This window comes from Pongo pygmaeus, chromosome 10 (genome assembly GCF_028885625.2).
Source record: "Pongo pygmaeus isolate AG05252 chromosome 10, NHGRI_mPonPyg2-v2.0_pri, whole genome shotgun sequence".
NCBI lineage: Eukaryota > Metazoa > Chordata > Mammalia > Primates > Hominidae > Pongo > Pongo pygmaeus.
Genome location: NC_072383.2, coordinates 77,515,982 through 77,531,766, shown reverse-complemented (window position 1 = coordinate 77,531,766; position 15,785 = coordinate 77,515,982). Strand labels below are relative to the sequence as shown.

General features: G+C 37.6%; 1 protein-coding gene across 5 annotated transcripts in view; it reads right to left on the bottom strand.

Annotated features, from left to right (window-relative positions):
• Positions 1-887: 887 nt before the first annotated feature.
• The window catches only part of SYT1 (synaptotagmin 1), a 589,756-nt gene continuing 574,858 nt past the window's right edge, over positions 888-15,785 (bottom strand). For all 5 annotated transcript variants that reach the window (XM_054443952.2, XM_054443953.2, XM_054443950.2 and 2 more), the window contains 2 exons: positions 8,665-8,798; positions 888-3,985 (listed from right to left, as the gene is read on the bottom strand). In XM_054443952.2, coding sequence (XP_054299927.1) covers positions 3,779-3,985; positions 8,665-8,798 — 341 coding nt within the window. In that variant the 3' untranslated portion in view covers positions 888-3,778. The remainder of the gene's footprint in view (positions 3,986-8,664; positions 8,799-15,785) is intronic.

The following is a 15,785-nucleotide window of genomic DNA, read 5'->3' as shown; positions in this document are numbered from 1 at the left end:
GGATAGGCCGGGCACAGTGGCTCACGCCTGTAATCCCAGCACTTTGGGAGGCTGAAATGGGTGGATCACGACGTCAGGAGATGGAGACCATCCTGGCCAACATGGTGAAACCCTACCACTACTAAAAATACAAAAATTAGCTGGGCGTGGTGGCGGGCTCCTGTAATCCCAGCTACTCGGGAGGCTGAGGCAGGAGAATCGCTTGAAGCCGGGAAGCGGAGGTTGCCGTGAGCCGAGATCGCACCACTGCGCTCCAGCCTGGCAACAGAGCGAGACTCCGCCAAAAAAAAAAAAAAAAAAAAAAAAAGTCCTCAGGGACCCAACACGCTTACTTTTAAGTGCACATCACAGTGCATTGGGATAGTGTATTTCCATCAGCCTGAAACTGTGGGCTTCAGCGTCCAGTACAGTAGGCACTTGATAAATGTTAAATTTAGTGGAGGAAAAGTATTTACTTGTTTCCCCTAGTGATCGTAGTAGGCATAGAATTTAATGTGTCATGCTGTCCTCTGAAACTGGGGTTTAAATAGTCTTGTTTTCCGTCCCATTCTGGAGAAGTTGTGTGACTTGGATTCTGGAGTGAAAACCCTAAAGGACACATGTTGGGCAAAGTGAAAAGCCTCAGAGTACGCCAGATGAACTGATGACAAACAGGAATAGAGAAACACATGTTGAGAATGACACTGCCCAGGAACACCGCGCGGTCATGGCCAAATGCTGCCGGGTGTTGTTTTCCCTCCAGCCATTCTGTACTCAGATGTGACTCAGACGCTGGCATTCAGTGCAGTTTTGTTTAGCTGCTGCTGCTTCCAGGAGTCCCCCAAAGTCAATAGGCCATTGGCTTACCACGAGAGTCAGGCAAGGAAAAGAGTGGGAACGCAGCAACATCAACAGGAAATAAAACATTTTTATTGAATATCTGTGTAATATGTTAAGTCATTTTTAACAACAATCAGAAAACTACTATGGAATTCACTACACAAAGTGAAACAAAATTTAAATCACCTCATCAAAAATGAAGGTAAAATACAGCTGAAATAGTTGGCTCGCAGGCCACGAGCCATATGGCAGAGGAAAACACCCCAACATTTCTACAAGATACAGGGAAAACCCACACATAGAAACACTCAAGCAGGCAGTAAATATACACAAAGGCAACTAGGATCTTTCTAGAGCATCAGATTCTAATACTTTACACAGCTTTGTCAGAAGGGTACATGTGGCTTATTTGAGGATGAATCTTGGTCATAAAGCAGGTTCCATCACTGACTTGTGAAAGAGTGAAAGATGGCATAGTACCAACTAAATCTATGGTGACAATCCCATGTCTGGCAGTGTTGCAAGAGAATGCATTAGTAGTATTTTAATGCAAGAAATAATGTCTATTCAGCAGCTTGAACCTGCTTGTTTGAAAGTATGGTTTCATTGTGAACAACTTAAAGCTGAATACAGTGAAATTAAATGTCATTTGTGGTATTTAAATAATTTTTAAAAGCCAGTCAACTCTCTCTCTTTGGTAGGGTTTGGCCCTTTAAATTGGAAAGAGTCTTGTTTGAATTTTCTGTTCAAACCATTATTTAATTTCACATTCTGACTTGTATATATTTTCTATTACCTATGTTTTTTAAGAAGTATGGACCATCGGCAGATGGTTATTTTCCTTTTATCCTTTATGTCTATGCCAATTATAAAGCGTTTGCTATGTCTGGCCTAAAAGGCAAAAGCGCTTGCCCCTTCTTTGATAAGGAAACAGTAACGACAGGAATTCCAGTTTTACTGGGAAACAGCCAACCCCATGTTCAAAGCCTACCATCAGCCCTTTTTGAATTCTCTTTAGTTTTTGAAAAGATGTGGTGTGATATCCTGAAGACTGAACATGAGGCCAATGCTTAGTTTTCCTCCATTTTGTTTTGGTATTTGTGAAGACAAACTTTTATTTCAGAGCATCACTACTGTCTTGTGGCCTGGAAATTAAAATGGATCACAGAAGTGAATGGGACAAAAGGCTAGATGCAGTGTGGGTTAATAGGCTGCCCTTCCACGAAGTGGTTGTCTACCATAGTGGGGAAAAATATGGAATATTGCACAGTGCTTGACAAAATGCTGTGTTCCACCCCATTCTATGTATCTTCCTTGTCCTATGCATAGCTTTTCAGTTCTGAATTGGTCCTTTGTAATGAGAACTGTTTGTGCTACACACACCTTGGGCAGTGCAGTAGAAGGGAATGGCAGTATTGTTACAATATCACTACGGAATAAATTGAGTGCTATCCACTGAGGAAACTACAGGTCTAAGCACACACGGCAGTCACAGTGTTACACAGAGCAGTCCTTTAAGACTCTTATGGAATGACTAGTAGCTTCATAATAGTGCCATTTACTACATAATAACATTGAAAACGTTTAAAAACTCCTCCTAAATCAAGCATCTAGTATACATAAGAGGTTGCTTCAGTTTTCTAGGACTTGTTCTTGGTTTGTTTCACCTTTTTTTAAAGGACAAATTAAAACTTATTTAAGTAAAAAGAGTATATAAAAAGATCACTAGCTGTCTGTTTTGGCTTAATTGAAGTGCATTCAGAACTATGGCTAATTGTTCTTGGTTTTTGTTTTTGTTTTTGTTTTTTTTTCATCTTTTGATGGGATTACAATACTGTCTGTTTACCACAAAGTAATTTTGTGTAATAAGCACAGATTGTTGTGTTAAAAATATCCTGCATTCCTTCTAACCTGGTTTTATATAATAAAATATTTTGTTACAAACTCTAATGTGCAAACCTTTTGGAATTATTATGGGTGTGAAATCTGGAACAGAATTCACAGGATGCACATTTTGTATAAAGGTGATAACGGAGAGCTACTTTTTTCTTTTTAAATAGTCAGGCAATATTTCATAAATGTTGACTTCTCCCCTTAGCTTCTTCTCCCCCCATCCCCAACAAATGTGTGCACACCACACACACACACACACACACACACGGAACACCTTGTTGTTACTCTATATGCAGTAATATGAAATCATTGACGGCTGTTCAGTTGCTTCCTCAAATATAAGAGTGAAGCCATTATTTTAGCTTTGTAAATATGTACAGACAGATGCTATTCTGGTTTGTGGCTATGCTTCCTTGAGGTCAGCCTGGATGCTGCTGCTCAGATCATGCTATTTTGCCTGTGTAGGAATTCTACAAAATTGGATTCACCCACCAAGTATGTGGTGTAAGTTTATCTTGGTACTCAAATGATTCAATAGAAAGCTCAGGTTTAAGTTGTCCTTTAAGATGTCAGCTTAACTGTACTAGTGCCTTACAAGTTGATATTTTTGCTGGAATGCAGACGATACTATATTTACCATATAATATATTATCAGCTCTCCTATATCTCAGTCAATTTACATAGTTTAAAATAGAACATCTTATTAAAAACATCTAGATATACACAGATTAGGAAACGCTTACAACATACAAATACACAAACTAGAAATAAATCTTTAGCATACTGGTATATACAACAGTGTGATACAATAAATAATTTCAGTCATGCTCTATCTACACATCATATTGCTTAAAAGAAGAGTAGATTTGGAGGGCAGTGGTATGATGAAGGACTTAGGGGCTCTCTACATTTAAATTTGTGCAAATTAAAACAGGATTCGAAGTACCACTGAATTGTGTTAGGAATGCATGGCTGGAAAAATGAAAGGACCCATATTACTGAGGTATTTACAGATACTGGCTAAAGAGCACTATATGGGCAAATGCAGAAAGGCTTCTTCTTTCCTTTACTTCTTGACGGCCAGCATGGCATCAACTTCCTCCTCTACCTGCAGGGTGTGCCACTGGGCAATAGGTCGCCTGGGGTTGGCCAGCATGTCTGACCAGTGTCGCAGCTCCGCGCCGGTGCTGTTGTAGCCCACAAAGACTTTGCCGATGGCATCGTTCTTGCCAATCTTGTCATAGTCCAAAACAGTTACCACCACCTGCACTTTCTGAAAGAAGACATGAAATGAATATGAATCATCTAGCTCTAGAGATAAGCCCCGACTATAAAGCTTCCTTGAGCGCTAAAGAATTGGAAATAAAAGAATCAATCTCCAAGCACTAGGATGAGGATGAAAATGACTTGAATCTTAATACTCAAAGGTTAATTTTTATTATATACTTTGCACTAAGTCTTTTACGTGAATGAACTCAGTTACTTCTCATAATAGGTCCTATTAATATTGCCATTATACAGATAAGGATGCTTGAAGCTCTGAGAAGTTATATAACCTGTCTGAGGTTGTTTAAGGAATGAGTTGTTTGGTTTTCAGAGCGTATGCTGTGAACCTCCATGCCATGGAGTCTGTGTCAACTTGTGCTAACCTCTAAATTCATTTGCTTCAGTTGTCTCATCAGTGAAAGTTCTGGCATTGGTGTTCAGGCCACTCTATTTAATTACAATTCCCAAGGCAACCATGTGCAATAATCTGATTTCAAGGGGGGAATAGCATGTTACAAAAAAATTAATATAGAATTAATATAGAATTTCAACTAATCATATGATTGTGAGCATAAAACATGACAGTATAGTGAAAAGTATAGTTAAAAAGTAGTAATAAAGATATTTTTTTCTCATCCATACGTTCTCTTAGTAAACATTTACTGAGTAACTGCTATGTATCTGGCATTGATATCAAATGGAAATATCATTTTAGGCTACACAGGATTTATTCAATGATTCCATCAGATTTTGAAAGTTTATTTGATAACTTCCTTTTCTGAATGATTGAACTGATAAAAGAAAACCTATACCATTACGGTATAAAAGATATACTTTTTAAAAGCACATTTCAGTTCTACTTCCTGAGTAATGAATTTACTTAGCAGAATATGTGATGGTTTCAATCTAGCAGCTGAGTGTAAAGGTAAGAGTTTAAAATAAATGGAATATGTAACATTTATTGCCAGAGTTAAAAGTAGCAGAAAATGTAATTATAAAAGCCAGGGCCAGATTAAGAACCAGCTGAGTTAGAGCCCTTTAGTGAACTTTATATGCTGAAGACTGATTTATTATATTAATGAAATGAGAAATGTCATTGATATACAGCTTCAGAACAGAGAAAACAATCACTTCTGAAAGTGAAATTTAGAATGTGAAATGCAACACATTGTCAATAAAACAGACAATCTTCCCTTGGAGTGATTCCATTGTGAAAGGAATTAACTATCCACTGGGTAGTTTCTGGAACAAAGAAGAGGGCTATACTGATTCTTAGAACTTGTTCTAAGCAAATTTATAAGGAAGCAATCATATTGTAATGAATGGGGTGGGGGACATGACACACAAAGGTAACAGTTTTTAGAGTTTGATTATTCCACTTAGGAATGCATTGATTAGTAGCATTCAAGACAAAATATCTTTGTGAAGCCTTTGGATTAACGTTTCCAGCTGCATATGTAGTTTATTTCTACATTTGGGGGAGGAGGGCTTAGATTTTCACGTGCATTTGGAAATTAGCATATTTTGCTTCTTTCATAATACATTTCATAGGGATAGAGAAAGACAGAAGGACAGGAAGATTGTCTTATAACCTCAGGATAAGGGAAACTTAAGCCCCTATTTTAGCATGTGAAATACTCAATTATTTTTTTCTAGAAAAAGGTGAAGACTAGAAAAGTTGCCTCCTATAAAAAAAGGAAAAAAAAAAAAAGAACAGAGTGACTCAAGGAGCAGAGAAAGAGGGATACAGTCAAAGGAATGCTCATTATTTTCATGTCTAATATACTCTATATTGGGCTTAGTTTCTGTCTGTCCTGGCAAAATGTTATTGCCTCTGAAATGCTGCCCCAGAAACCTAGCATATGTCTTATTTTTAATGTGCTTCACTTTCAATATACCTGCATTTTCTGCAGTTTGTAGTTGAAAAGGATATTTATTTTAAAGGCATAGAATTGTAGCTCAATGGGAGTTTTCATCTCAATGCCTTGCTTTATATTATTTTGTGGAATTAAAAAAATTAAATGCCAGGAGGTATTAGTTTCCAAAGGAATAAGGTCTTAGAACTCAAAAAAGTTCACTGAAGAAATATTGCAAAATAAATTGTTGGAAAAAATTGATGTCTTGAGGGTTTGTGAGTGGTTCCAAAGGAGGGGGCCCGCTGCTTCAGGCTAGTGAACAAGTTATTGGGAAGAGGGAACCAGTGTCCTCTGCATTTACTTATATAACAGATGTTGAAAGTAAATAAGTATGTATAATTTGACACCATGTGAAAATTTATATGATAAAGGTTGTATTTAAAACTATCAACCAATATGAAGATGGTAGAGTTATTGGTTATTTTTGGTCATTTAAGACTGCCCTATACTACACAGTAGCTACCAGCCACATCTAGCTGTATCAATTTAAATTTAAATACATGGAAGTTAAACAACCTTCCTTGGTCAAATTAGTGACTGAGGTGCTCATTTGCCAGCTGTGGCTATCACATTATTGGACAGCATGGATGATAGAATATTTCAATCATCATGAAGTTCTATTAGACAGCACTGATTTATATACTGATTTAATCTTATTGTTAGATCCATTTTCTAATAAAATGTTAACTTGAAAAAGAGAGGACATTAGCATGTGAATAACGATGATGACAGGACCATTTACTGTGTGTTCCTATGTATTGGGCACTGTTCCAAGTGCTTTTATATGCATAATCTCACTTTGACAAGGTCTCTGTTATCATTCCTATTTTATATGTAAAGAAATTCTAAGCCTCAGTTTTTTCACATATAAAATTGGGATAATAACAATAGTACTTTTCTCATAAAGTTCTTCTAAGGATGAAATGAGATTACATACATAAAGTGGTTAACTTGGATCTAGGCATATTTTATATATATATATGTCTTTGGATTAATGTTTCCATGAAGAAAGCTAATATAATAGCTATACTTATTTTATATATGTATATATTGTATAGCTATACTTATTATATATATAAAATACATATTTTATATATATAACATAAGTGTAGCTATTATATTAGCTTTCTTCATGGAATAAAATGTGATTAATTCATAAGATACTGTCTTCTAAGAATAGATTAAAGGTGAATGAAGACACAATTGGGCGTATTAAAAGTGGTATGGCACTATTCACAACAGGCAAGATGTGGAATTAACCTAGGTGTCCAACAACAGTTGAATGGATAAATAAAATGTGCTACATATATGCAATGGAATACTATTCGGCCATAAAAAAGAATGAATCCTGTCATTTGTGGCAATGGATGGAACCAGCAGACATTATGTTAAGTGAAATAAGTCAGGAACAGAAAGTTAAACACTGTATGTTCTTACTCATGTGGAAGCTAAAGAAAAGTTGATATCATAGAAATAAAAGGTAGAACAAAGGATACTAAAGACTGGGAAGGGGAAGGTAGAGAGAGATTTGTTTAAGGTTACAAAATCACAGCTACATAGGAGGAATGAGTTCTAGTGTTCTGTACCACTATAGGATGGCTATAGTTAACAATAACATATGATATAATTTCAAATAGCTACAAGTAGGATATTGACTGTTTCCAAGACAAACAAATGATAAATGTTTGAGAAGATAAATATGCTAACTACTCTGATTTGATTACAATACATTATATATATGAAAACATTACTATGTGCCCCATGAATGTGTACAACTACTATTTGGCAATTAAAATAAATAAAATAAAATGAATAAAGAATATTTGTTATTCTGGACCTTTAGAAGGTTCTTTGTTGTAGGTTTGATGTCTGCTCTTTGTTTCTCCTTCAAGTTATGGGCAAACTTTTATACCACTGAAAATATACACCTGTGCCAATTATTTAATAAAATGTAAAAATAGTGTTGCTTTATGCAGTTTGACTCTCTGATGCCCATTAAAGATTTGCAAGAAATGGCCCCAAATTATTGGATATGAACTTTAGATTCTTGTAGGCTAACTATGGAGATGGGGTGAGAAAATGTAAATATTTTCAAAAACCGCTAAATGATAAGATTGCATGTTATCATTGTGGCTACATATAGCAACTCAATTTGAACATGTTAACTACAAGGACATTTAATAGAATATTTCTCATCATAATTATCGTCTGGCAAATTAAGGCTCCATTTTTAATAAAATAGGCATCCATTCCAACTCAGACACAGGAAGCTGAATTTAAATAATTGAAAATACAACTTAGCCTAATTTTTCTATTGTTAATCATCTTTTAATAAAGACTCAATATGCTGCATATTTAGCATCAACCAAAAATATTTCTCTTATCACTGTTTTTTGCTCTAAAGATCTGATGAGGAGACTTATTTATGGCCTGGGAGTAAATAGTGAAACCTCATATTTTTCTCTGGGCTTTTAAACTTTTATAGATGCACTTTTTGAATTATCAGAGTTGTTCTGTTGATTTTCTTTTTCCTACTTTATTTCTGCTCAACACAGTGCCAGCTGTTTTGGGCTGATGAGTCAGCACATCCTGTGCTGTATATTTTATCCTATCCTTCCTGATGTAGTTCAAGCATCAAATGTGCATGGGAGAAAGAATGGCAGTTCTAATGAAGGCATGTGCACTGATAACTTACAAGGTCTGTGTGTATAATTTATGTGGTCTGAAGGAATGAAATTGAGTGGGAAGACAAAATTATGTTTGACATTACCTGGATTTGTTCAAAAGGTACTTCAAAGCTGAATGACTCATTGTAGTAGGGGTTAAGTGTGTTCTTTTTAATTGTTGTCTTTTTCTTCTTCAGCCTCTTACCGTTCTGCATCAGATGAATCTTCACATAAGGATCTGAATGAAAAGCAGGAAACAAACTTTAGGAGATCAGAGACACATATTTTAGATTATAAGTTAGCTTATAAAAGAACCAAGTATTTCCCACAGGTAAATAATTATATAGCATGTATTTAGTATTTTTTAAATTCAATACTTTTTTACTGAAATATTTTAAATAACCTATGGGGCATGATTTTGCATGACAGCTCAATATTTATAGTTTGATTTAGAAGATGAGAGTAGCGGTATGCTGGTAAACCAGCTCTTTGTGGGAAAAAAAGTCTTAACATGTGGCATTTCCCTATGTCTATGGTATATATACACCCCAACCAAGGCCAACGTCAAGCCACTAAGCTTAACAACTGGCTTGCAAAATCCCTGAAAAATTAACCGTTCACTCTTGTGAGCTGGCAAAGGGCTTGCCTGCAGCACAACACTGTATGGGAATAAAACACTCAACAGAGAGAGGACAAAGGAGCCATTTCATTCATTCGTTTATTCATTTACTCAATCAATATTAGTTGAGTACCTATGATGTGATAGGCACTGTTAGTCCTAGGAATATAGCCTCAACACAACAGACTATCCCTGTCTTCACAATGAAACTTCAGACTGTAGGGGAAAATAGACTAAGTTTATATATAAACAAAAGACATGAAATTACAAGTTGACAAGAATGCTCTGTAAGAAAAAAGCAGAATAGAGATAATATAGGAAAAACCAAGGATGATATGGTGAGTAGTAAAGTAGGAAGGGAATTTAGGTTTTAGATTGCTCTGTTAAGGCATCTATGGAATTAACATTTAAGCTGAGATGTGAAGGTTGAAGGGTGACATGGGGCCAACTAAGCCTAAATATTCCTAGGTGGAGAAGAACTTCAAGTGTTCAAGGAAAAGAGAGGAGACCAGTACACACTGAAGTAATGGGAAAAGGAGCATAAAGATCCCCTGAGCAGTTTCCCTAAAGCCCCATTAGGCAAAGATTAATAAGTCACTGGAGAGGCAAGACAATTCCCATTTACAGCTCCCATTACTAATGGATGAATGTTGTACCTTCAGGTCACTAGAAACCAACGCTCACAGTTGAAAGGAAAATCTCTACTGTTTTTCTTAAACATTGTTCCATTTCATATGTAATGCATGTTCATTATAGAAAAAATATCAGAAAGCAATGATGACCAAAAAGAAAAAAAAATTTAAATCTAGGATTTTACTTCCCTAAAATAACTACTGCGAAGCCTTTCAAATTTTCTTTCCTCTCTCTCGGAACACGTAGAGCTGGGAGAAACTTTCTAGATGATCTAGTCTAATGCCCACCTATTTTTAGAAGAGAAAACTGCAGATGAAAAAAGGGTATTTTTATCACCCTCTCCCTATCCCCAGTAGAACATAATTCCTAAGGGACAGACACTTTGTCTGTCATATTCACTATTTGAATTTGCTAAAACAGTGCCTGGCACATATTCAATTTTTGTTGAATAAATGGAACTTATTTAGGGCCTCAGTCTGGGTCTTGTGACTCCCAGTCCTGTCTTTTTCCCACTACCCCAAAGCCTGCATTACTAGGATATATGTTGTTAGGAGATTTTTTTAAATGTTACATCCAGTCCAGGAGATCATAATGAAGATTTTCATCAAAATTAAGAATATCTTTAAAAACCGGGCCTAGAGATGTAAAACCAACTCCACAAACTAAAGAGTTGGTCAGTTAAAAAAAAAAATCCACTGTAAACAGTTGTAAATGGAAGCAAAAAATGTCACTGATAATCCATGTTACTGTTCACAGCCAATGTTGATTTTTGGTTCAGAGATCTTGTTTGTTTTATAAAGTTCCCTAGCTCCCCCATCCAACCCCTTGCAATTTTAGAAAGCTAGTCATGTCTCCAGTTGTTCTTTGGGACTGATGAAATACATGTATATACTATATATGCCTCCTGTGTTCATGTGTTGAAACTTTATCAGCCTAACTAAGGCACAGGTTTTCTCAAGAGAAGCACTCCGAGTATCTTGATTCATTTAACACAATAAGTGATAAGAAAAAACCTTGCACATCTGCCATTTCAGTAAGGAAATTAAAACCCAACAGGATAGTTTCAGATTTTGCTAAGAGCTCTGACATGATGTTATTAATGCCTTGGGGAGAATAGGGTAATTTAGAAAAGGTTGATCAGGAAAGTCCTCATTGAGAAGGCAACATTTTAGCCAAGAATTGAAAGACAAGAAAGACCCGGTCATTTGGCTGTATGGTGATGCTTGTACCAGCCAGAAGGAGCAGTACCTGCAAAAAGCCCTAAGTTGCACCTCCTTCTGCATGTTTGAGAAACAATGAAGGCAGGGGGAAGAGAAGTAGATGGTGAGGTGAAAGAGTTAACTTAGGACCTGCTGATCTGTTGCTTTTGTAAGCAGAGGCTGTCAGTTCTGATGATTCAGATGTATTCTACAATTTCACGATACATAAAAAAGAGAACAGAGGGTTGGGGGCTGGGTGCAGTGGCTCATACCTGCAATCCCAGCACTTTGGGAGGCCGAGGCAGGTAGATCACCTGAGGTTAGGAGTTTGAGACCAGCCTGACTAACATGGTGAAACCCCATCTCTACCAAAAATACAAAAATTAGCCAGGCGTGGTGGTGCACACCTATGGTCCCAGCTACTCCAAAGGTGAGGCAGGAGAATCGCTTGAACCAGGGAGACGGAGGTTGCAGTGAGCCAAGATCACACCACTGCATTCCAGCCTGGGCAACAGAGCCAGAGTCTCACAATAACAACAACAACAACAACAACAACAACAGCAGCAGCAACAACAAAAACAACAACAACAACAAAAAACAGAGGGCTGAAAGCAGAGCAGGTTTGGAACTGCTATAAACGGGAAGTTTCGGTCTTTGCCTTCGCAGATTGACCCTGATACAGGTACCGAAGCACTTACTTTGCAGGCAAAATTCCCAACTTAGTCAAAACAAAAGCTGGAAGAAACTTAGGGTTCTTTATCAGCTTTTGTACCTCGATAAGTCTAGACTATATGTTATGTACCTGGGATGGGCACATTTGAGCATCTTCTTAGCCCAACAATCTGAAGTCTTAGATTGCGTCTCCATTTTCTCCAGTCTTGATTGCCAGGGAACTAAGTGTCTTCTAGTTCTTTCATTGTACTGAAGTCTTGTCCTGAACTTGGGTCCCTTTAGCGATATCTCTAATATCTTGCTTAGCTTGTTCGTAACTTTTTCTGAGATCTAGACCTTGCTCCTACATCCTCAGCTACTGGTTGAGTTCTCTAAATGGAAATACACCCGCCTATGAGTCACATTTGTGCTTTAAGAACAAACTTTTAAAAATTCTAAAGCAAAGATTACCTCTCCTATAAAATAGGCCTCTGGATAATTGAATTTGTTCTGTTTTAGGGGTTGTTCTGCAAACCCAAATCCTTGTCAGTTTCTTGATGGCTTAGAAGTCCTCGTGATTGCATAACAAAACACAATTTTATGGAAATAATAAAATAAGATGTAATGAAACTCACAAATGTTGCTCTTGCTTTTCCTGAGTACAGCTGCTGGACAACATGCATAGCATCTAAACATTCACTAGGTTTTTTGACACATGTAAATAGCATAGGAAACCTGCAACCAAAAAATAGGGCTACTGTCTCTAGGCACTCTATATCTCCGCAACTGTATGGATTCATTCTGTTCCCCAAAACAAGAACTCATGGAAACCTTCCTCATCTAAATACTGACACCCCGTCTTCAATGTCATTTAGATAATCCTTGTTGCCAATGAAATAGATGCAAGACATGGGACACTTCACTTCTTTTGTTTAACTTATCTTAAAAAAGTAGTTGAGTCTCTCTCTCTTTTTTGTTTGAGATGGAGTCTCGCTCTGTCACCCAGGCTGGAGTGCAGTGGCACAGTCTTGGCTCACTGCAACCTCTGCCTCCCAGGTTCAAGTGATTCTCCCTTCTCAGCCTCCCAAGTGGCTGGGATTACAGACACATGCCCAGCTAATTTTTGTATTTTTAGTAGAGACGGGGTTTCACCATGTTGGCCAGGCTGGTCTTGAACTCCTGACCTCAGGTGATCCACCTGTCTCGGCCTCTCAAAATGCTGGGATTACAGGAGTGAGCCACTGTGCCCAGCCAGAAAGGCTGATTTTTTTTTTTTTTTTTTTTTTTAAGAATTCAAGCCAGTCTATCCTGACTCCAAACCTGCTGCTCTTTGTGATATGTCAGAGAGACAATTTAGTACAGTTTTTACAAGTACAGACTCTAGAGCCAGCCTAACTTAGATCTTGGCTCTGCTTTTTTCTAGCTGTGTGGTCTTGCAGAAGTTATTTCACCTCTTTGTTGCATAACTCCCTCAACTGTAAAGTAGTGAAAATGATAATGCCTAGCTCATAAAGTTGTTAAAATTAAATTGAGTTACCACATGGAAAGTGATTCAAAGTGTGGCTGGCACATTTCATTGTTAATTATTACTATGGTTTTATGAAAGGGCTAACATCTAAGTCAGCATCTGTGAATCAGACTCTCCTTCAACTCACTTTGCTGTATTGGTAACCACCATTAGCAAATGGGAAAAAGTCTTCCCATTTGCTGCACAAGTAAGCCAAGCTATCCCAGTCCCAATTTATTTCTGCAAAGAAGCATACCCACTCTAAACAACTGGTTCATTTTGAAGAATATCATCATGTATGAGATAAAAGACAAAGGGAACATTTCTTTCATTACCATCTATATGAGGTGGTCTTGCGGCATGAGATGGGAAACTGATTCAACATCCTGTACAGTTTGCTCCCATTCCTGACATCAATAGATCAAATCACACACAGCTGAAAAGTTAAACTCAGAGTTCCAGGTGGAATCTTATTACTGAGGCTGTAGGATAGTGTGAATCAAAACTGATTCACTGAGCTTCTTTCCAGATTCTGAGGCCAGCTAATGTTGATACACTTAGGCATATTATGCCTGAAGTATCTACTTTTCTTATTCTGCTGAAAATGAGGAATTAGAGAAAAGGAATCCCTCAGGCTTGAGGTTTGTTGTTGTTAGAGATGTGGTAGTATATATTGGTTGTTGGAGTGAGGTAATATCCATACCTCTTCCCTTACTTTTTCTCGTAACTCCTTTCTACTCTGAGAAAATTCTATAGTCTGTTTTCTTCTTTCTGGTTTCCACTTAGCTGTAAAACTACCCTGCACCCCAAACTCTTTCCTATTCAGAATGAGGAATAGGAAGTCATTGTGTTAAAGCTACAGGGATATGACTTACCAAATCAAATCAAATTGTTCCTCAGCTCCAAGACAGTGGAGACCTAGAACACTGACTATGCCATGTGAGAGGGAAGCAGAGGATCCTAGCATGGTGACCAGATGACTACTTTGGTCTCACTAGCTATTTTCAGGGATGAGGATATAGACCTTGTTTGACTGGTTTTGTAATTACTTGATCAGCTCCAGTCTATGAGCAACTCTAAAGATGAACTAGCAATTCTACAACTCTGCCAAATGGCAGCCCCTTCTGAATACAATTCATGGGGTAGACACCTGTGGCCTGGTGCCATTCTTTTTTGCTCATTTAGTCCTATTCTGGCATAAACTTTGAGTGAAACATAGATCTCTCATATTAATTGGTAGGAGTTTCATTTCTGAAGGGTTCCTTCCAGCAACCAGTACCTAGCAGGTTGATCTAGCCCTGATGCTCCAATATCTAGCTCTAGGTGGCATGAACTATCACCTCCACCTAGTCCTTCAGGCATGGCATTCCATCCTACTTGCCTCCATCAGTATATCCTGGATACAATGAATCTGCCATCTTTTTTTTGGCCAGGGGGTAAGAGGAGATGATATATGATATACAGGCATATATGGCATATGAGATATGCCTCTGTTTCCTCACTGTTCCAATTACTGTCCTTCTCCATCACCCACCATGCTATACAAAGGCTTGGTTGGTTTGATGACTTCAACTGCATGGATGGAATAGAAATAAGGAAGTAGGATGTGGATCAAAAGATACCCCAGAAATTCTCTCTTTTCCAGATAATTCCTGATCCCACCTTTGCTGGCGTTTCCACAGTACCCTTCCTGCTAAACTCTCCTTTGCTCTCTTCTTTTTCTCTCTTTGAGCATGAGATGATCCTCCTTTATTCTCTCCCATCCCTTCCTCTGCCTCAAGATGTTCAAGGGCATGTTTTTATGAGTATATCACATTTGACATTATTTTAACACATTTGATAGGATTTTTCTCTGCACCCCTTTTCTCACTCTACAATGCAACCTATGCTTCCAATATTATTGCTACCTCTGTTAAACAAAATTTCTGACCACAGAATCTGGCACTGGAATGCAATATCTTCACCAACACCGGTGTTAGAGGCACAGTTTCAACATATGGAGCTATATCCCAAACAAATAATATAAAGTAAACTTGGAGGAAGACTGGAACTAGGTACAAAATTCAGTAAGTGATTTTTCTCCAATTATAGGGACCCCAATGGGCAAGATTTGCAGAAATGTAAATGCAGCCCATATGCTATACGATAAGGCCACAACCACCTTAACTCTTCTCTTATCCTGCAGAAAGAGACCTACTGAGCTCATTCCTTTCCTTTTAAGCCTGTCCTTGTGCCATGATTCCAACCTCGTAGACCTAAAAATTTGGAGCCTTATTTGACTCTTTCTTCTCTACCTCCCATGCCAATTTACCTTCATGTTGTTTCTCTGGTTATTTCTCTCTTTCTAACCCACTGCCATGTCTCAAGATCAGAAATCCAATTCTCTTGCAGTAATGTCCTCAATTTCAAAGCATTCTTCATATAATTATTAAAGCTATATTTGATCATACTATCCTCCTCATTAAAACTCTTTAGTGGCTTGTGGACTAAAAAAATCCAAACTGCACCATACATTCACAGCCCCGTCCTAACTTATTGTCATATCTCCACAAACCCTATGCTGTACTCATGGTAGGCACTTACTATTCCTCATGGAGAATTTTAAATACTGTGTCT